We start from the raw sequence: 21,031 nt of genomic DNA, 5'->3' as shown, positions 1-21,031 counted from the left end.
AAAGATTCTACTGAATATCTGCTGTTTGAGTGAATATCAAACAGCAGATATTCAGTAGAATATCTCCACCTGCTTCCAACAAAAAAAAACACGCTCAATGGGTGGCAAATAAACAGTTCCATTAAATTTGGAGAAGATGCTGGCCTCCAGGACAAGTCCTACCTTCAGGGCGTCGGTGGCCGGGCCCCCGTGCTTCAGCAGGTCTGGGAGTAGCTTGTGGGGGCTGCTCTTGGCAGGGCTGGTGAGGAGCCGGCTCTTCAGGGGGCTCTGGCCCTTCTTGACAGGGCTGGCCAGGTTCTTCTTCTTGTTGCGCCTCTTGGTCTTTGCGGCCGGCGGCGGCTTCAGATGCAGCAGGGTGTTCCTGGCCACTGCTGCGCATAATCGTGGAGAAGAGCATGGTCAGGGGCCAGTTACATCAGTTATGCCACTTCACCAGGGTAAATTTACTGCCGATTTTGTTTTTGCTTGAACAGTTACAGTTACAGCTGGTTATGTTTCAGCAGGATTAGTAGCAGGTTGAGGGCAAACACTGAGCACAAAACAGAGCAGGCACAAACACTTTCATATCTAGTAGCCTGGCCTGGTGGGTTGAAGCAGATAGGCAGATTTTAAGAGCACAAATGCACATGTACTTTAGGGGGATTAGGCAAGTCTGACGCTTTTAGAAGGGTGCTCATTTGAATATGAATAACAGCTAAGTAACATGGAAAGGATTTGAAACTACTTGGACACCAGGTGGCCTAATGGTTACTAAGAGGTTCCAAACTACATACAATTACATGATACAGCTAAAGGATTATTGATTATATTGCTCCTTGAAATATGCTGTAGCTTTAGATTATTCAAGAAAGCATAGTGCGTGACAGAAAGAGAAAGAGAGCTGCGGGCAGGAGGTAGTGTGCAGGTGTCTTACCCACTGTGACAGGCTGGTTGGGGGTCTGTCTCTGTCCGTAGGCCGACCGCAGCTCTTCCTGCAGTTCTGGGGGCAGCGCAGCAAACACGTCCGGGTCAACCTGTTACAAGCAGAACAGCTAATGTTGGGTTCCTGTCCCTACCATCTCTGGTACCAGGTTTGAGCTTGCAATATAGAAACCTCTCAGGCAATAGCTGTGAGAAGAGCAGGTTACCTGGGAGAGGTCGGGCAGGGCTAGGATAATGCCACCCTGTGTCAGCTGATCGGGGATCTGCAGGACCAGGGTGCCCAGGTGCTGGGGCTCGGGGGCGGTGCGGGTGGACGTGTCCTCGGCTCGGCTGTGGCAAGTCTGCTCCACCTGCTCCCGGATGTCTGGCGGGAGGGCCTCCAGCACTGAGGGGTCGATCTGCGGGGACACGGTGGGGTAAAGGTCAGAAAACTTCAATGAGCCAACAAAAACATTAATAAACTAATTCGTATATTTATGAAATCTTAAATCAAGTCAAAGCCTAAAGAAAATAAAAACCGCACTCTCACTTGACCTAACTAGTAATGTTCCGTCAGTTCACCTACACAAAAAACTTCACTTATTGTCCACATATTGGTCAAGAAATTAGGTAACCAATGGCAACTGCTTCAATTCTTCACACTTTTTTCTACTTCAACTTTTAGCTGCAATGACTTCTCCTTTAGAAAATTTAAGGGAGGTTACTTAGGTGTACTTTTTTTTTTAAATGGGAATAATATTGTATTTTATTATTTGTATACATAAAACCAGGGGCATCACTAAAGGGTCTGTTCACACTAGAGGTTTTTGTACTCGGTACAGTTCAGTTAGTTTGGAGAAGAGTGTGAACAGATTTCGATTGGCAAAGAGGTGGTCTTGGTCCATTTGGCAGAAGAACGGAGTTTGGTTCGCTTGGAAAAACTTGAATGTCACACTGAAATGTCTGAGGTTTTTTTTTTTTTTTTTTTTTTTTTGCAAACGAAATTAACTCTACATTTCACCCAGATGGAAATAACACGTCGTAGTTTTGGCTGGACAGTAAGAGTGAGTTAAGCTGAATGCACATTTATATGTACTTGTTAATTTACTTATTGTTAAGGGTAACATCAGTAATCTTATATTGGATAGTGGGCTATATTCAGCAAGGGCATTACACAAAGGCATTTCCCTCATCACAGAGCGTACAATTTGATCTTAAGAAGCCACGTGTGAGCGAGTCATTTCTCATTCATTTTGCAGCTTATTTGTAAGTTTGTGTGAGAAAATATCAAATTGCTGTACAAAACCTTGATGAATACACCCCATTGTGTATAATGTTTTATGCAAAGTAGCACTATATTTTTAAAGGTATGACAGTAGCAGTGAAATACTCCTAGGTGGATATTTAGGGGACGTCACATTGTATATTTTTATACAGGCAAAACAATTCGACATCGCAACACTGATTATAATATTCACAAGTACAGTAGCCTATTGAATACAACAATAGGTTTAAATACTGGATGCGTTCATGATGCAGACTTCCGTCAGATTCTGAAAATTAATCTCTTTGCTGGTCAGATCTGCGCAGATTGATGACATTCTGCACAACCATATATGATCTGGTTGTATCAGTACTGTCAAATGTGTTTGCTCTATTGTATGTAGTTACTTTTTTACGGTCATATATATTTGTTATTGTACGCGTTATGCTGCCATTTCTTATATTCACTAATCATGTCAAATGTAAATATCTGGTGTTTTATTAATACAAAACTGAGCTCATTTAATTTGCAATGTGAACACAAGTGATCCAAGTCCTGAGAAAACACGGAGGTGAACCACTAAAACGAACGGCAAGTGTGAACAGCGAGCACACGGATACACTGATTCAGAGCAAACGAACCCAACTGAGTTTATTTTTTTTTTAAATGTGTGGATAATAACTGTGGATAATCACATTATCTAGCGATCATTGTTCAGTAGTATATGGGCAGTTAATATTTAAATATGACATCACTTAATACTCGGATAATCTGACGCATGGCAGTTTTCAGAACGTGATCTCTGTTATGGAGTGTTGTTTTTATTTTTATATTAAAAAAATATTTAAGACCTTTTTAAGACCTTTCAAGTTCTTAAAAATTGAAAATCGAATTTAAGACATTTTAAAGACCAGTGGGAACCCTGTTTAATATAAAAGTGCATCAGAGCAAGAGTGCTGAGCAGCCCAGGAGATTAGGCTGTGGTTAAACGGGTACAATCTTAACAGATGACTCGAAGCGGTGCGGCTGAGAGGCGGGGGCAGTGGAACGCGTATGGCCTGAGAAGTGGTTTCCAGGAGTGCGGTCTCTCCGTTACCTGGGACGGCACTTCGATGCTGAGGTTCAGTCGCGTCCTGGCGTGGGGATGGAGCCCCCCATTGTATCGGAGGGCAGGCTCCCCCTTGCTCGTCCCTGGCACGGGCTCCGGCGTCGAGGAGGAGGATGGAGGGGGAGGCAGGAGCATTGAGACGGGGGAGGTCCTGTCCCTACTGGGGCCTGCGTCCTGCGCTGGGGCACCAGGTAGAACATCTGGAAGCAGCAGGACAGCAGATGTGAGACACAAATTGCCCATCACTGTACACTACCATTTAATACTGCAATGGCTATGTATTATTTTCCCTTTCCCTTATCTAGGTTGAATTACTGTTGTCACAAAAAAAATCAGATTTCACCAAAAACATTTTATCCAAGAGAAAGCAGTACAATACTATAGTGCCAATAGTGTGGCACGGACCTGGCGAGGCTGCGGGGCCCAGGCTGGTGGGGTGGCTGGTCCGGCGATGTGTGAAGAGCATGTCTCTGATGGAGCGCGAGCGCGGCGCAGTCTGGCCCGATGAGTTCCACGGCGATGTCGAGGATGCTGAGGACAGCTGCTGCATCTGCATTCCCACCTGGACACAGAGAAGAGGGCTGCTGCTTACCCACAATGCACTGCTCCTAGAGCTCCAAGCACAGAAAAGCAGGGGCTCCTCCGCTATGGAGTTTGCTTGATGTTAGTCTCAACAGCAAAGACCCAGTCACTAACGATCTTAGCAGTAGTTTGTAAAGTAAAAATTGATGAACGAAACAAAACACTACACTTCCAGAGTGTGACCTACAAGGTGAGGTGAGCATGGCTTTTATAACATGGCTTTTTAGTTGTTGTTTTTTTTAAATTAATCATTCAAATGAAAGATTCAAAACATAATACAGCAAATGCATGCAACATAAACCTGATATGAATAAGTATATATCGGTTTTTTTTTTGCGTTTTCTTTAATGAAAAGTTCTGGTTTGCACTAATGGCAAATAGAATGAAAAATGATTCTCGAAATTCCAATAGCGTGATGAAACAAGAAGCACTAAAGGGCAACACATCTAATACAAATATAAACAAATAAATACTATACAAAAGGAAGTATCAGTAAAGTCTAGTAGTAGAACTTCCACAATCTCTAGGAATGGTTTCAAAGTGACATATTTGCCTTTTTTCTATGCACCACTATTTAAAAACCCATGACCTATGCAGAGTGCAACACAAACCCAAACTCCACTTAGATCAATAACTCTCTTTTGATTCAAATAATTAATTGCATGGTCTTTGTTGAAAAAGTAGCTAAATCAACATTTCCTTTTTTTAATGGAAAACAAAGAGCCCTAATTTGTTTGAAGGTATGACTGGGCAAAATACTATATAATAAAAAAAAACAGGCACTGAATACTAACTGTATTACTGACTACTTTTGCTTAAAACTGATTCATGGATTATGTCAAATGACCCTGGGTGTGTAATACCATTTCTGCCCAGCAGTTTGGTTTTATTACTGCAGTTGAAGACTAGCAAGAGAATTCTGTATTAAATTACACTCAATCTTATGATGCATTTCATAATCATGCAAAGAGTCAGCAATTAAAAACAACAACATGCATAAATGTGAGAGAAACAGTTGCTTACAGACAAACTAGTGTGATTGTGCTAATTAAACCAGTTCGATGCTTTACAGAAGATGGAATCCAACAAAAGTAAGTTTTCTCTGCAAATACATCCGGTGTTGTTGACGGGTCAGTCTACAGTGTGTCTGCATCAACTTTTTTTTTTTTTTTTTTAACATTGTAAGTCAATGCTGGGAAAGACCTTTGATCAGAGATTCAGATAAATTAAGCTTAAAAAAAGCAATTCAGCTTGGAGGGGATTCAATTGGAAAATAAAAGGACTGGACATCCAGGATTAACTTTCTTCTAGCCAGAAAAATATGGTCATGACAACATTCTGAATTTCATCCCCTTATATAACCGATTACACCAGCACAGAGCCGGTAATTCAATTAGGCTTGCAAAGGACTCCATCCAACACAGAGGGAGACCAGAAGGTGTCTGGCCCACACTCACCCCTCGCATATCGGACACGTTGAGCTTCATGGAGTGGAACAGTTTGATTGCCTCTGTGCCTATGACCTTGGCATTGTCTGTGGCCTGGTCCATGCTTACTGTCCTGCGAAATAAAATAATAGAAGAACAGGTTTACTTTTCAATCACACGTTTCCAATTCATTCACCCACAACTACCCTGGGTATTTTACCCTCATGCTGTAAACAGACCATATACAGTAGTGCAGGCCTCTGCCCAGGAGGTTGGGTGACCAGAATGCAGTTAATAACTCTATAAGGCCGACCTAGCTGTCCAGTACCTGTCAGTACATAACTTAATGCTTACAGGGAGGCATGCTTGTTGCAGTTAAATAGCACTCCATTATGGCAGGTGTGCTTGTAAATTATCCATGTATTGATTTATTTTGAGGTAAAATAAATCAAAGCAGTCTTGAAAGGGGTAAAGTACAGAGTTCATAGTCTCCTTATTTGTGAAGAACTGTTTTTTGCTCTGTCAGGCCTTTGATACATTGTGAAATAGGAGAGGATTCGCTTCTGTTCTCATTCTGCAGCTGGACGCTCAATAACCCAATTCCTCTGCTGCCAAGACTTGTTTAAATGGAATTACGAAGAAATATGAAAAAAGGGGGAAACAAGCAAAGAAGCTAAGCTGAAAAGTACTTTTTTTTTTGGCGTATGAGATGTGAGAGGCCAGTTACGGTTTTGATAGGCAGCAGTTTGCGATGATGCAGTATGGGCCGCTCTGCCTCACCTGGCGAGGGTGTCACAGATGCCGTGGCCCCCATACTTGGCTGGCTCCAGGGGGGCACCGGGCTTGCGCACCATGACCTTGAGGGTGAGTCGCCGGCCCCTCATCCCGGCCGACTGCAGCCGCCGCTGGATCTCCACTGCCAGGTTCATCAGGAACGACTCGGCTTCCGACGGCTGGAGGAACAGCACACAGCATCACTGACACCTGACATGCACAGCCCTGACACTGAAGCACACCGAGAGAGAGAGAGACACAGAACGAGACAGGAGGACAGAGAGAGAGAGAGGAAGACAGAAGACAGAGAGAGAGAGACACAGAGACAGAAAAAAGGGAAGACAGAGAATAGGAGAGAAATAGACACAGAGACGCAGTGAGTGTGTCGGACAGATGCATTGAGACACCCGCAGAGATTGTGTGCAAACCACCAACAATCGTGTCTTAGAAATGGTTAGGTTGATGCCTATTCATAAACTCTGTAAACTGATAAAATGTCATTATATAATGCAGCATGGCATAGTTTAGTGTAGCAGTAGAAGTGGTTAAGTATTACTTTTCTAAAATGAATCTCCATTGGTAGAAAGAAGTGATGACTGACTTATTACTGACTGTTAATAGGGTAGCTGCTTGTGTCTGCATTGGGAACTTACTGTTAAGAAGCTAACTGCAGTGAGAGAATGAATGTCTGGGATAGAGAAAAGAATGACAAGGAATCGGTCCTATCCTTACAGATAGAAATAAAACCCTCCCCAGGGTATAGTGTACACAGATCCCTGACCTGTATAAACTCATCGTGCCAATAAAGCCCGTTTTGAATTTGAATTGGAGAGGCAGGCATGGGTCACCCATGCCAGCGGAGCTGGGTATGTTGCCGCCCTGCCCAAGGCGCAGTACAGGGAAGTTAGGCCGCACCTGTGTGAAGCGGATGCCGTAGTTCATCTCTGCCGACACGGACTTCCTCTCCCTCTCGCTCCTCACGGGCCGGTCGTCCAGCCCCCTGGAGAAACGGAACAGCGTCTGACCGGTTTTGGGCCCGAATTCCTTCTGCAGCTTGGCCATGGACACCTGTTGCAGGTCGCCACACGTCCTTACGCCCAGCGAGGCCAGCTTGTAGCCCATCGACCTGCCGACCCCTGAAGACAATAATGCTCTGAGTGTCTTCATTCAATGTCCTTCCCCTCACTGAGATTCTGGCTTATCACAGACACTGAGAAGTAACAGGAGTGCAGGCCACTTACCTGGCAGACTGGTGACTAGCTGATCTCTGATGAAGTCATCCACTTCCTCTGGCTTGAGGTAATACTGCCCGTCTGGCTTGGCCTTGCGAGTTGCCATTCTGGCCAGCAGAATGTTTGAACCTGGACAAAGACAGACACGTGTCAATGGCAAACTGAAAGACCGACTGCATGGGCTTCAAGCAATTGCATAAGAGAATATGTTGAAGTTAAAGGAAAGATCAGTTAGCGGAAAAGGTCTCCAAAGAGTTTTAACTCCTGTACAAAAAATGTCAGCTCCACGGTTGTTCCTCAGGATATATATATATATATATATTTTTTATATAGTGGCTGCATAGCATTCTAGTACCCACTAAACTGCTGTTCATGTATGGTACGTCTGCAACAACACTAGAAAGAACCCACCAGCATGGAGTAACAGGAAGGGCTCTGGACCGAACACTCAATTGAGTCCCTATACAGACCCTGCCATTGTATCTTGAGCCAAGTACCATTACCCTGATTGCTCAAGTCAGCTGCAACAATGGGCACCAACACTCACTCACTTAATCAAGGACTTAATGAGCATCCCAGTCTTGTTCTCTGCGTGTGCTTGGCGCTACCTACTGTGAAATCAGCTCTAGGTCTAAGAGCCACTTAAGCTTGTGAAGGACTTCACAGAAACTTGACCCAGAAGCACGTATTTGTCCACATTAGACGAGTCTCATTTTCTTCTTGATTGACTTACAGGGAGAGAATGGACTGACCCTATCAGGAACGAAATCTCATCTTGGACGCAATATGTATTTTTACAGGTTGCTTCCTGTTCCCAAATGTCAAATGGGTGTCTTAAAAAAACAAACAAAAAAAAAAAAACACTACAGGATTCATCTCAGAGGGATCAGAGGAATGTGCTACCAGTGAAAGCCCAGAACCAACTTTAATGACTTAGAAATTTCGATGACCCTGTATATGCCACAACTGTGATGTTGTGTACTGGCCTGTGTCAAAGTAGTTACTATGGCAAGCAACACCTGGTAGTTGAAGCGGTGCCGTACCCACCCATGCCCACAGAGGCAGTGCATTTGGTTTTTTCTTGGATCTCGGTTCGGATGGCACTGGCCAGGTCATCGGGTGACACCCCCAGCTCGCTCAGCAGCTCCGTCGCGTCCATCAGCGCCTCGTCGCAGCTGACCGCCTCGATGTCATGAGTGTAGCTGGAACACAGACGCACCCCGTCACACGAGGAGACAAGGAGAGAGCTGGCTTGCTGGTGCTTAAAGTGCCTGAACCATCGGATCATTTTAGTGTTTTATGCAGCAGCTCTACCCTTAACTAAGGCACCGATTTCAGTGAGTTATGGTAGTTCATGCTAAGCACCCTAAGTTACCTTTTGCATGAACAGTGCTGTATCAAAATAATCAATCAATGGAAAGAAAAAAGAAAAGAAAAGTTAATGTAAGTGGGCACAGCTCCTAGACAGTACAATACACCACAAAGGGGTGAATCACGTATAACTGTTTGCGGCTTGTGAGAAAATCTGTCTCTCTCCGTCTGTCTGTCTCTCTTTAGAACACATGCCCAGACCTTTAACTGTGTCAGAAAGCTCCATTCACATCTATGCTAGTGGGATTACAATAGGAACTTTAGGAGTTTTAATGTAGAAATATCAGGATAACTAGGGTTAGGATCCTTATGGCGTTGCTTTATTATTTATTAACTATGTATTTGTCTGCACTTCTGAATGAAATCATTATGCATCACCACTTGAAGAGATGATAGATAGGAACAACAGATGCAGCAGAAATGGCTGGACTTCATCAGCTGAAGTTTGTTGGCTGTTTTAACCTTCTTTGAAAAATGTGGGCTTTGTGTGACAAATTACAAGTTTCAGTTATAGCCTCATCTGGAATGAGGATTAATTGGCATTGGCAAATGGCAGGACATATTCTATATAAAATGATTCCAGACAATCCTCTATAAAGGTCGTCACTGAATGTATACGGTGACAGTGATGTAAAACTATAGAAAAATACATCTTTTCCACTTTTGAAGTGTGAATATATAAATATATATACAGCTCTGGAAAAAATTAAGAGACCACTTAACATTGATTTCTGAACTTGGAGTGGTCCCTTAATTTTTTCCAGAGCTGTATATATGCTTGTCTGAGAACTGCAGCCACACTGTCTTGCGATGCTGGAGGAAGCGAAGGGGACGTTACCTTGCCAGCGTCTCGTACATGGCCAGCGCCACCTCTTTGTAGGAATGGAAGTCGTAGGGCACAGACTGGAGATGAGGGCACAGCTGCTTGGCCTGGCCGAAAAACATCCCGTTCTTTACCCCCGCCTGCCTGGGGGAGTGGACACAGACAGTGTTAGGACAGGGTACCATTAAGTGTCCAACCCCCTTAAAACCATGTGCCAATGGACATATCTGTGCTGTACCTGGCTTCATAGCTACAGGAGGCAATTTCGGCCATGGAGAGAGCAGCCAGGTCCGTGTCCACTCCATTGACGTGGGAGGGGTCGGGACTCTCGGGCGAGGAGGAGTCCCCCAGCTCCGACACTCGCTTCTCATCTGAAAGACAGGAGACGGATTTTCTTCAGTGTCAGGCAGCAGTTTTTTTTGACATGTTAAAGTACAGGCAGTGAAAACAGTCAGTTTTCTCCTCGCCCTGGAGTTCAGTTTGGCAGCTCCAGTGGGGCCTGTATGATCCATACCTCCTTTACTCCTCATTTGTCTCCGCCTGTAATACTGCATCTCCAGCTCAGGGTTGGCGCCAGGCCGCTGTGGGACCCTGCCTGCTCCCCTGTTACTGGTGACCGCCACTGGCTTCCCTGGCAAAGCAAAAAACACAACAGTTTATAGCAGGCTAACACTGTGCTTGCTTACTCAAGAACACACTGACCACTGAGCTAGTTGCCTCTAAAGAGTACCTTCTTTTTCACATCAAAGCCACACAACAGAACCAAATAGGGGGGGGGTGTGATTTGGATCTTTTAGTCTGGGTGAATTCTAAGCACCTCTTCCATCCTTGTAATCAAATAGTCTGAATAATGTGCTGGAATTCCCAACCTAATGGCCGAGGTGCAATGCGGATGTCCAAGTCCGCATGCCCAAACGTTCACAAAATAAAACAATACAAAATTGTTGACATTAAGCCACTGATCATGTTCGATATCTACTGCGCTGCATGTAAAACAGTCTCAGAAGAAGGCACATGAGTTACATTAATCAAGCAAAAGGATAAGAGATTGAAACCTAACATTATATCCTACATTAAACTGAAGTCACAATGATTGACCACAATGCATCGTTTATCATGCAAAATTAGACTTTTGCAGGTGATCTTCTGCAAAGCCATGCACTAGGCGATATTTTCGATTTACCTGCTTTTAGAAAGTTGGATTGTCAGTCCTAGTTTTTGTTCAGTATTACTCTTTAATGATATGTTATGCAAATATAAAGGCAGGGTGTTGGCTTTTCAAACCAACGGTGTTTAAAATTCAGGTAAAAGCATGAATGGCTTTCCATAAATCAGGGGCATTGCTTATTATTTTATTATAAGTATTGGAGTTTTTATTGCTTGTCTTTTATCGAGTTTTTTACACATTATCATCACCACAGCTACAGGCAAAAATCGTTTTCTTGACTTGACAGTCACAGCATGGTTTCCCCAAGGTGCAAGAACAGAAACTGGAGACAAAGCGATTTCACCAGTGATTTCTACAGCTTGATCTAGGTAACAGAATCCCTTATTTTATGATTGTAAAGGTGCAAAAAGAGAAAACGCATGAGACAATTACATAAGCATTCTGAAAGGAGGTTATGGAGGGACTTGAAGGTGTTTTTTCAAAAATCAACCAAATTCTTACTTTTGCCCCCCAGTGCAAATTTTGATGGTAAGAGCTTTCATTTCAGCTCAAATCGATGGAAGGCAAGTAGGTCAACAAGAAAATAAAGTAAATAAGGTAGAAGCAGTAATTTGGCAATGACTGATACAGTCACACACACAGAGAGAGGGAGAGACAGACAGAGAGAGGGGGGGGAGCAGCCTCACCTTTCAGGTCAGGTCTATGTCGGATTCCTACCGAGACGAAGAAGCAGTCCATGTCTACGTGCAAAATGCAGCTCTGACGGCGGAGAGGGGCCGCTGGGCTGGGGGCACCTGGGGGGGCAGTCAGGCACAAGAGTACACTCACTATAAGCATACACAATGCCCTGTCAAAGATTCCAGAACAAAAATCAACCCCCCCCCCCCCCCCAAAAGAAAAAAAGACAACTGAACCCACTGTCATCCACTGCGGAGTGGATTTTGATTGATTGATCACCTAATCAAAGTTGAAACTAAAACTGAAGCCAAGTTTTGTAACCTGCTCTGGATTTAGCCACCGCCAGTTTGATCTCCCCATGCTCCCATAGTGTCTCAAGTGCTTTCCATGTGGATAGGGACTTGAAGCCAGGAAAACTTAGTATTTGTTGACAAATATCAGCCCCAGCTTCTATAATTCAGAAGGTTTGAATGAATTGTTTTGGGGATAACGGTACAACTAATATCAGTTTAAATCGCCAATATGTAACATTGTTTTCCAGCATTGTCTAGTGATTTCAATACACAGTAAGAAGGTCCTAATAAATACACAACATTTGGTCACTTGAATTTATTATGGTATTTTAATAACACCTATTGATTTCTAATACCAAATCTCTGAAATGAAGACAAGGATCACCCAGTTTTGCAGGTTTGTTGTATTAAGAACATACCAAGACTTGACCTACTATGGGAACAAAATACCCAGTTAAGAAGCTGGCTGCACTGACTACCTCAAACTCTATTGGCTGCCTCTAACCATTGAACACAAGAGAAATCAGTGGTGTCTGAGCCTGTCACTGTATCAAATGGATGGATTGTATAGGTTCTGAAGCTGTTAAATAGTGAAAATTATGCATTGTTTGGTCGAGCGATATTTATCAGAAACGGAAACTGGATCCGTCTGATAAAAATGTACGTGTTTAGATATTGCAGAAGGATGAAAAAAGTAAATGTTTATATCCATCTGCAAGAAATGAAAATCAAATTAAATGCAGTCAACTCCAACCATATCTACAGGTATCCTGCACAGCCAACTGCTGTACTGAGAAGACACTGATGAGATAAGATGCCAGCACAAACTAGACAAATGCACATGATTTAACAAATGCTGAATAATTCAGCAAGTTCTCAGTTCTTTAAATACATTTTTCTTGTCTAAGCTCTCCTGTGTAATCACTCCCCAGCAAATATCCATGACAATGTTTTTTAAATGGTCAAGCCCCACAGAGAAGCAGGGAAGCCGGGTTTCTGGTTTGTGCACAGCCTGACATCTGTCTTCTTGAGTGATGACGAGTGTGTTGGACTACACTCATTCCTCCTAAACCCACATATATTAAAACTAGATGAGGCAGCTTACCGTTGACATTTGCATAGCACAGCTATAGTACGGATGCAATTTATGAATGAAGGTATGCGCTAATTGAGGCAGCAAAATGACAAAAGTTGTGGGGGTGTGCTTGGAGTAACAGGGAAGACTTTGTACTCACTGCACGCAGTGTAAATTATCAAAGAAAGGAAAAAAAGTGTTTAGGAATGCCTGCCAGCAGTTCTCAACCCAAGTCCTGGAGTACCCAGTGTGTCTCCAGGTTTGTGTTCCAGCTGAGCTGTAAAGTATTTAATTAAACATCATTGGTTTATTTCATTATTATCAGCTGTTCAACATTTGGAGAAAGCTCAGGTAAGGATTGCATTAAGACACTGAAAGCTCAGCTGGACCCAAATGGCACTCTAGCATTTGCTAAGTTGACTGTACTCGGTCACTATTATTGCAGAACAATTTTGGTAAAGTGTATTTGCTACAGCACCAACACTGCAAACAAGATCTGCCACACCTCTTTCAATGAAAGCTGTAAGCACACATCTCATGCAACTTTACACTTGGGAGAAATTTAATAGGCGACTTAGCACAGCTCCACTTGGGTACAACTGCAAACAGCTGTTCTTTAATTGAGGAGGGAAATTCTTTCCCATTAACCCCTTGCGGAAAGCTCAGGAGAAATAACATTAACATGACTGTTAAACTCTGATGATGCGTCTGTTTTTTAAGTGCATGACGAGAAAAATAGTGTGTGCATTCCTATCTCACCTTGCACACTGAGTGTGTATTTTCGAGTCGAAATGAGTTCGATTCAATCCAATTTTACATGTGTTCAAAATTAAATTGACCAATGAAAATTGACAGGAAAACATGGATTGATGCACTTCGTTTGTGTCCATCATGGCTCTGGAAAAGCTTATCATCTGTGAGTCTAACCACAAAGAACCACAAAGAACATAGCAAATACAGACTACAAGGACATGGAGAAGAAAAGACAATATATGGCAAGCTATTGCGGAGGAGCTCGACACGAATGGTACCTATTGATGTAGCTAGAATTCTTCTAGAAAGCACAGAGACAACAAAACCTTGATTTATATTATTTACAAATATTAATAGTTTAATGTTGAAGCATGCAATCTGCATTAGTGTCTTTATGGTGAGGTGTAGTTTTTTTTTTTTAAACATAACATTGTTGTTGAGGAGGTAAAGAAAGAGTGGCGGTAGCTTGTGAGACAAATACCAGTGAAAGAAGCGGGAAAGGCTATGTACCTGGTGTGGTTTTAACGGATCCAACAAGCAAAGTCCTTGACAGACAACTATTTGGATGACTGACTACAAATGACACATCGGATCCAGAGTGCAACGGCCTCCAGATTTTCATAATGCAAAACGAAAAACAGTGCCCAATACCACTAGTTTTAACATTTTTAACCTTAACCTTAATGTCTGCAGTTTGATAACAATTGCAAATTGCTAATACACCCTCCTTCTGTTCTTCATATATAAGGACAAATGTGTGATAGTTTACATTTACTGTGTTTGTGTGTCTAGTCTTCCAGACCCTCAGTGATGTGTTTTGGAGTTAAGCACCGATTTCATCACACTGCTGCCAAGAGCCAAAGCGCACCGCAGAGCAGCTTTGCCGGTGTCACGTAAAATTAGTCTCTGAAAAAGTAGCCTATTCAGCCCCTGGGATTAAAGGGGAGGTTTCTACACTTGCTTAAATTCACATTTTAAAGCTTTTACATTAAAACAACATTGCACATTTACAATTAATCTTTTGGCTAGTAAAACAATACCTTATGCTACCAACAGTTAAATCATGTCACAACATTTTACAACATTCTGTCTCAAATCCATTGGCAAGTGGAACAACACAGATTTTAAAGATTAAATAAGATTAATAGATACTTTTTAACCCATTAAAGGTGACAGAAAATACAGTGAACCTGCCCTTTAATGCAACTGGGATCTGCGTCAATACAGTATCTTATGCTATTGGCTGATCTGCTGATATTTCAGATAGACTAATTTTATGGGCCACTGTGGCTCAGACTGTTTATACAGTGTTTATACCAGCATAGCAATATTTTACACATAACTAAAATATGTTGGATTCTATGGATTTATAGATTTTGTGACCAGTATACAAAATACAAAAGATGCTAAATGAAAGTGAAAGAAAAACAAGAAACAAACTAACCAAAATAGTAGGGGTGCCAAGTTGTGTTAGCCAGGTCTTAGGAGATTTATCTAGACCTTCCTGCAGTGTCACAATATTTTTATGCTAATTGAACTGTGAAACGCATACGGTTTCACAGTTCATTTATATGCCCATCTTTGTGGCCATCTTTAACGTTATTTACCTCTGCTGTCCATTTCAGCCCTTCTAACTGCAATTAAAAGCAAACCTTGATAAATAAAAATTAAAATACATGGGTCTAAAATTATTTTAAATGCATATGGCTTCATAAGATTTTTCTGAATTTACGACAGGTGTGTCCAAACCCGCTGCCCTTGCCTGTACTCGAGTTTCCTGGGTCGGAGGTCCTGGTTGGCCTCTGGCGTCTCAGTTTCTCCTTCCCAGGGAAGATGCCGCTGTTCCTCCTCTGCAGCATGTTGACAAAGTCTGTGAACTCACACTTCCAGGTGGATATGTGGTGCAGTCGGGAGTGCGAGTAGAAGTCTGATATGAAGTTGGGCTCGGTGGGCTTGGGCAGCCCCCCTGGGGACGCTGGTTTCCTGGAGGAAGGAAGTTCTGAAGGGCTTTTAGCGTGCAAAGGGCCCTGAATGCCAGGATGGCAAGAGCCGTTGAGTCTGACGGGACTGCGCAAAGGTAACGGGCCGGGTGGCCTTAGCATCGCCCCCCCGCACCCGTCTCTGAAGTCCACATCGGAGTCCGTAACAGGCAGCCGAGGGGCGGCCTGCGAGTGGGCCTGAGCCCTGCCCGGGCATGGAGAGAGTTCCTGGGGTTTTAAGGCACCGTTCGGGGGGTGTGCATGGCCGTTGGTGAGGGTAGGTGGCGGCTCCCTGGGTTTTCGGTCCAGGGATGGGGAAGGTGGCCCGGGGTGGCCCAGTTCATGGGACTCCTCGCCCACCAGCCCGTTAACCTGCAGGTCGCGCACCAGATCAGGAATATTCCTCAACCCGTTCCTGAAAAAACAGAAGCACTCCCTTCACAAGGCTAATTCTCAACACCCTCATAAAGAAAGTAAAAAATAAAATGTAAAAAAACACACAAAGGCCTCAGCACGTTTTCTTTCCAATGTGGAAATCAATACTTATTCTGCTGGAGGCTTGCCAACTCACTGCTGCTTTCATTGCAGCTCAGCTTTGGTAATTATCATCATGAAACGTGCCTGAATGGAGACAAAGGGACACTGCGACTGTGTGTGTTCTGTGTACAGCTTGACAATATAAGCAAGCAGTGCAGGCTTCATTTCAGTAAAGGCTTTTGTTTCCTAAGTGACATGGCTTGTTTAAATCTAATGTCCTGTTGGCTTTCACATCTTACCTAAATATTTAAAAAAAAAACTAAAAAAAAAAAAAAAACTAAAAATAAAACCTGTAGGCCAAATAACACCTGGATTGGTACACTCTGACTTCAGAGGTTTCTAAATCACCTGTAGATGAAGGGATGAGAAAGAAGAGAGAACGCATCAGTCACACTACTTACACCCGGCCCTCCAGCTCCTTGTGAGAATGGCTGGGCCCCGCCGAGGGCTCCCCAAATAAGCAGGCCTTGCTGAAGCTTAGGCCCTTCTGCTTGGCATACAGCTGATACTGGAGGTATGAGAGAAGGTGTCCAGCCTTTATGCTAGAAACACAAATATAATCCATGGAAACAGGTTAAAATGCAGCAAGCCCTCAAAAAAAAATCCTTTCAAGACTGTATTGGGCCTCATTCATCCAGGTCAGGCCTTGTAATCCCACCTTCTACCAATTCAGCTGGGTCAAAATCACCTGTTCATGACCTATTCCATTAACCCCAGGCCCCTCAGCCTTTTGCTAAATCAGCTAAAAGGCTTACAAGGAAGCAAGTGTATAAACTGGATTGGTAACTGGTAACGCTGCGACCACAACAGCGAAGAAGAGGCCAAAATATTCCTAAACGTACCTGAGAAGCAATGCAAATTAACTGATTTGAACCTGAAGAGCACAGTGGGCCAAACTGACCTGTCTGTGATCCACTCAGGCCGTACTACCTTCTCCCCCTTGAGCTCCTTGATCTTGGTGTTGGGCAGGTTGGTGGCGATGATGTGCGTGGTTTTGGAGCGGGAGTAGTACATGTGGAACTGGCCTCCGTGGAGCATCATCAGCCTGCGCAGTTCATCCGCTGTGGGGTCTGGATGGCAGGCACAAACACAAACACAGTACTTTGAGACACGTAGACACAGAGCTCCATAGCTCTCAGACATGGTCTAAAAAAACACCCCTTCTACAACTTTAACGCTCCCTTTGGGTCAAAGTTCAGGATCTCACACCCTGAAAAAGATGGTGGTCAAAAAGTGTTTGTAGAGTCGTTCACAGAAGTTCTTACGTTTAGCTCTTGTGTGACGTAAGGGAATAAAAACAGGCAGGGAGCGGATGTATAGCTGTTTTTTTTGTTTGTTTTTGCTTAGGTATGCTCAAACACTGTAAAAACAACATTAACAAAAATACTTTAGGAGCATAGACAGGGCCATGCTTCACGTTTTCCCAGGACGCCTCTCGGGCAACATGAAGCCAAGCTTGCTGATGCCTTTGCCTCCTCTTACAAGCCCCATTACACAGCACAGACCACTCTCCACACAAAGAACTTCCCAGTACACTCTCTCTCCCTACCCATATATTGAGGAAGGGGGTCATAAACCATGTGGTATGGAGCTTTTGGTAAACCTTTGTCTTTCTTCTTGATAGATTTGATTTGATTGAAAATGACTAACAAAAATCTGAATAATTTCAGTCTTTTTTATTAAAATGGCTTCATGGCCTTATTAGATTTCTCTAAACAGAGCAGTCGGTTTTATGTTTAATTTCATGGTCAATTATCAGGTGTAATAGTTGCTTAGTCCACTTATAAAATCTATGTTAAGATGCTAACAGGATGATATTCAGACATTTATTTTATATCTATATATATCCACACAGACATACTCCACCCAAGACCCACATCAAATCTCTCTCTCTCCCTCTACCCTGCCCATTCCCAGTCCTCGCCACTGTCAAGGGAACACAAGAGAGAGCGCTAAACTCATTCCCTAAGTGGTTGTCTCCAGAAACACACCCCAAATTCCTCTACAGACTCACAGAAGTTAAGTCCATTGGATTACCCCAAATGCAGGTCTGCAAGGTCTCACTCGCTCTCAATCTCTTGCACGAGATGCACCTCGGCTCACTACCAATAATGCACGAGGCCCAGTGACCAACCAGAATTTAGCTCCAGTTAAAGCAGTCAGTTAAGGAGCTGTCATGGTATTTGTTCAGGGCCTGGTTGTGATTCTGCAGCATAACAGTGAGACTGTGGTGGGAAAGCACAGATATGAGACAGGAAACCAGGCAGAGTGAGGCGAGGGAGCAAGTGAGCGAGCAAGTGATCTATCACCTCACCCTCACACACTCACTCCAGTCCAGTTCAACTCAGGGCAGTCTGTAACCAGCTCTTAGACATCAACTACTTGTGTGTTCTTGTAATATCTAGGTTTGTTTTTCTAACCAGGGAACAGCTTGTGTCTTTCAAATGATTTTTTTCCCCCAGTCATATTATACAAAAGTAAGGGGGGTGGGGGGATTAATTGATGGCTGTTACACAGGAAGGCCGGACCAAGTTCAGGGGGCCCTTTAAAAGCGGTTTTGAAATGGAAACAACAAACTTGTGCCAAGTGCAGACTTTAAACCAGCACTAAATGACTACGTGAGAATCTTGTTTCCCAGTAAGACTTTTAAGTGACGTACAGGAAAGAATTAACTAATGAATGCAAAAAACATGGGAGTTGTTGATGTGTGCCCATAATCGTATTTTGAAAAGTACCTCTAAACTGTTTTTAAGTCACCATGTATCATGTAAATAGGAAGGCACCTGTAGAAAAGGTTACATTAATAACAGCCCCTCACGTTTGCACATTCACAGGTAAGTTTGTCATGAATACATCCATTGATCCAATAGGAGAGGCTCACATGGATGGCAGATCTGTCATCAGACTACTAAGTCATAAAATTTATATTGTTAAGAGGCAGGTTTCTCCTTATCTTTGGTATTAAAAATAAAAATGTAATGAAATTGTTTGAAAAAAAGGTAGTCCCAGACCAGGCCAGTCATCATCAATGGCTCTGCAGACTCCTTTGCATTTAATGCAGCACCCATTGGCTTAAGAGATGTTTTTTTGAGATAGATCCAATCAGAGATGTTTTAACAAGCCTCCAAAGCATCAATTTAGAACTACTTGGAAATATTTCATTCTGACCAGTTAAGCAGGCTGCGCTGTGATGAATTCTGTCATTTAAAGATCATAGCGAACAAAGGCATAAAAAACAGAAGCATCGCAGTTCCCTTGGCACACAAATCGACTGTACTTGCTTAACTGATCAATACCTGCCAGTCTGCAGAAACAGGTGATTTCTGGGTAACTAGAAAACTGTGGTGGGACTCTCCAGGGCCAGGCAGCTGACCACAGATGCAAAGGTTTAATATAATGCCAGGGCATTATTCTGGGAAACACAAAGAGCCATCCAGGAAACAGGGACTCACCAGTGTAACCGTTGACGTAAATCGCCACGCCGCTGAAGATATTGGAGCAGGTCCCTTCCTTCTGCTGCTGCCGAGGGGCATCGAGTTTGAATTGCTCCTCTAGTTTGCAGACCTTGGCGGCCATATACCCACCCTTTTAAACCACAACAACAACAACAACAAAAGGGGTGGTTAGCATTTATTAGTAAGGCAGGCCGTACAAATAGAAAGAAAAGGCTTAGTAACTCATTTGCCATTACACCACTCCGTAGTGGGGTTTCAGATAAAGGAATCTTGGTGCACTTATCCTGAAAAATAAGTGATAGTGGAAAGGGGGGGGGGGGTGTTACATGACTAGAGGAACTGAAAGGGAGTTTTTCAGAAGTAAAACTCAATTGCCCAGCACCATAGCAACCGTCAGTTTAAGCACTTCTAAGGGGAACCAGTCAGTAAGCAGAAGACACTAAAGAAGCCCTGTCTGTCTTATCTGCCTTGGTCAGTTTCTCATTTGATTTTTTTCCCCTTGGTTTAGGAAACCCCAGTTGAGCCCATTCAGGAAGAGAACACTGTTTTTGTATGCTTCAATTATGAGGCAGTCGATAAGGTGTGATCAGAATATGTTTAGAGTTTAGGCACTCAAAACTAAACTAAACTGTACATCATTCAGTTCTTGCTTTATACCTTAATTTGATGTGCTGTAATACAAACTGAAATCCGAGCATACAGTGAGGGAAAAAAGTATTTGATCCCCTGCTGATTTTGTATGTTTGCCCACTGACAAAGAAATGATCAGTCTATAATTTTAATGGTAGTGTATTTTAACAGTGAGATACAGAATAACAACAAAAAAATACAGAAAAACGCATTTCAAAAAAGTTATGAATTGATTTGCATGTTAATGAGGGAAATATGTATGTGATCCCCTATCAATCAGCAAGATTTCTGGCTCCCAGGTGTCTTTTATACAGGTAACGAGCTGAGATCTCAGCTCGTTATCTGTATAAAAGACACCTGTCCACAGAAGCAATCAATCAATCAGATTCCAAACTCTCCACCATGGCCATGATCAAAGAGCTGTCCAAGGATGTCAGGGACAAGATTGTAGACGTACACAAGGCTGGAATGGGCTACAAGACCATCGCCAAGCAGCTTGGTGAGAAGGTGACCACAGTTGGTGCGATTATTCGCAAATGGAAGAAACACAAAATAACTGTCAGTCTCCCTCGGTCTGGGGCTCCATGCAAGATCTCACCTCGTGGAGTTTCAATGATCATGAGAACGGTGAGGAATCAGACCAGAACTACACGGGAGGATCTTGCTAATGATCTCAAGGCAGCTGGGACCATAGTCTCCAAGAAAACAATTGGTAACACACTACGCCGTGAAGGACTGAAATCCTGCAGTGCCCGCAAGGTCCCCCTGCTCAAGAAAGCACATGTACAGGCCCATCTGAAGTTTGCCAATGAACATCTGAATGATTCAGAGGAGAACTGGGTGAAAGTGTTGTGGTCAGATGAGACCAAAATCAAGCTCTTTGGCATCAACTCAACTCGCCGTGTTTGGAGGAGGAGGAATGACCCCAAGAACACCATCCCCACCGTCAAACATGGAGGTGGAAACATTATGCTTTGGGGGT

At 43.3% G+C, this 21,031-nt stretch overlaps 1 protein-coding gene across 2 annotated transcripts in view; it reads right to left on the bottom strand.

Moving 5' to 3' along the window:
* rev1 (REV1 DNA directed polymerase) overlaps positions 1–21,031 on the bottom strand; it is a 48,308-nt gene that overhangs the window by 2,866 nt on the left and 24,411 nt on the right. For both annotated transcript variants that reach the window (XM_066706924.1, XM_066706925.1), the window contains 18 exons: positions 19,417–19,549; positions 16,866–17,034; positions 16,366–16,506; positions 15,211–15,842; positions 11,336–11,443; positions 9,996–10,112; positions 9,720–9,852; positions 9,497–9,625; positions 8,335–8,489; positions 7,297–7,416; positions 6,971–7,191; positions 6,062–6,234; positions 5,312–5,414; positions 3,678–3,834; positions 3,261–3,472; positions 1,128–1,319; positions 914–1,013; positions 163–371 (listed from right to left, as the gene is read on the bottom strand). In XM_066706924.1, coding sequence (XP_066563021.1) covers positions 163–371; positions 914–1,013; positions 1,128–1,319; positions 3,261–3,472; positions 3,678–3,834; positions 5,312–5,414; positions 6,062–6,234; positions 6,971–7,191; positions 7,297–7,416; positions 8,335–8,489; positions 9,497–9,625; positions 9,720–9,852; positions 9,996–10,112; positions 11,336–11,443; positions 15,211–15,842; positions 16,366–16,506; positions 16,866–17,034; positions 19,417–19,549 — 3,204 coding nt within the window. The remainder of the gene's footprint in view (positions 1–162; positions 372–913; positions 1,014–1,127; positions 1,320–3,260; positions 3,473–3,677; positions 3,835–5,311; positions 5,415–6,061; positions 6,235–6,970; positions 7,192–7,296; positions 7,417–8,334; positions 8,490–9,496; positions 9,626–9,719; positions 9,853–9,995; positions 10,113–11,335; positions 11,444–15,210; positions 15,843–16,365; positions 16,507–16,865; positions 17,035–19,416; positions 19,550–21,031) is intronic.

This window comes from Amia ocellicauda, chromosome 6 (genome assembly GCF_036373705.1).
Source record: "Amia ocellicauda isolate fAmiCal2 chromosome 6, fAmiCal2.hap1, whole genome shotgun sequence".
Classification (NCBI taxonomy): Eukaryota; Metazoa; Chordata; class Actinopteri; order Amiiformes; family Amiidae; genus Amia; species Amia ocellicauda.
The sequence above is the reverse complement of the archived record's forward strand: the minus strand, read 5'-3'. Positions and strand labels throughout refer to the sequence as shown.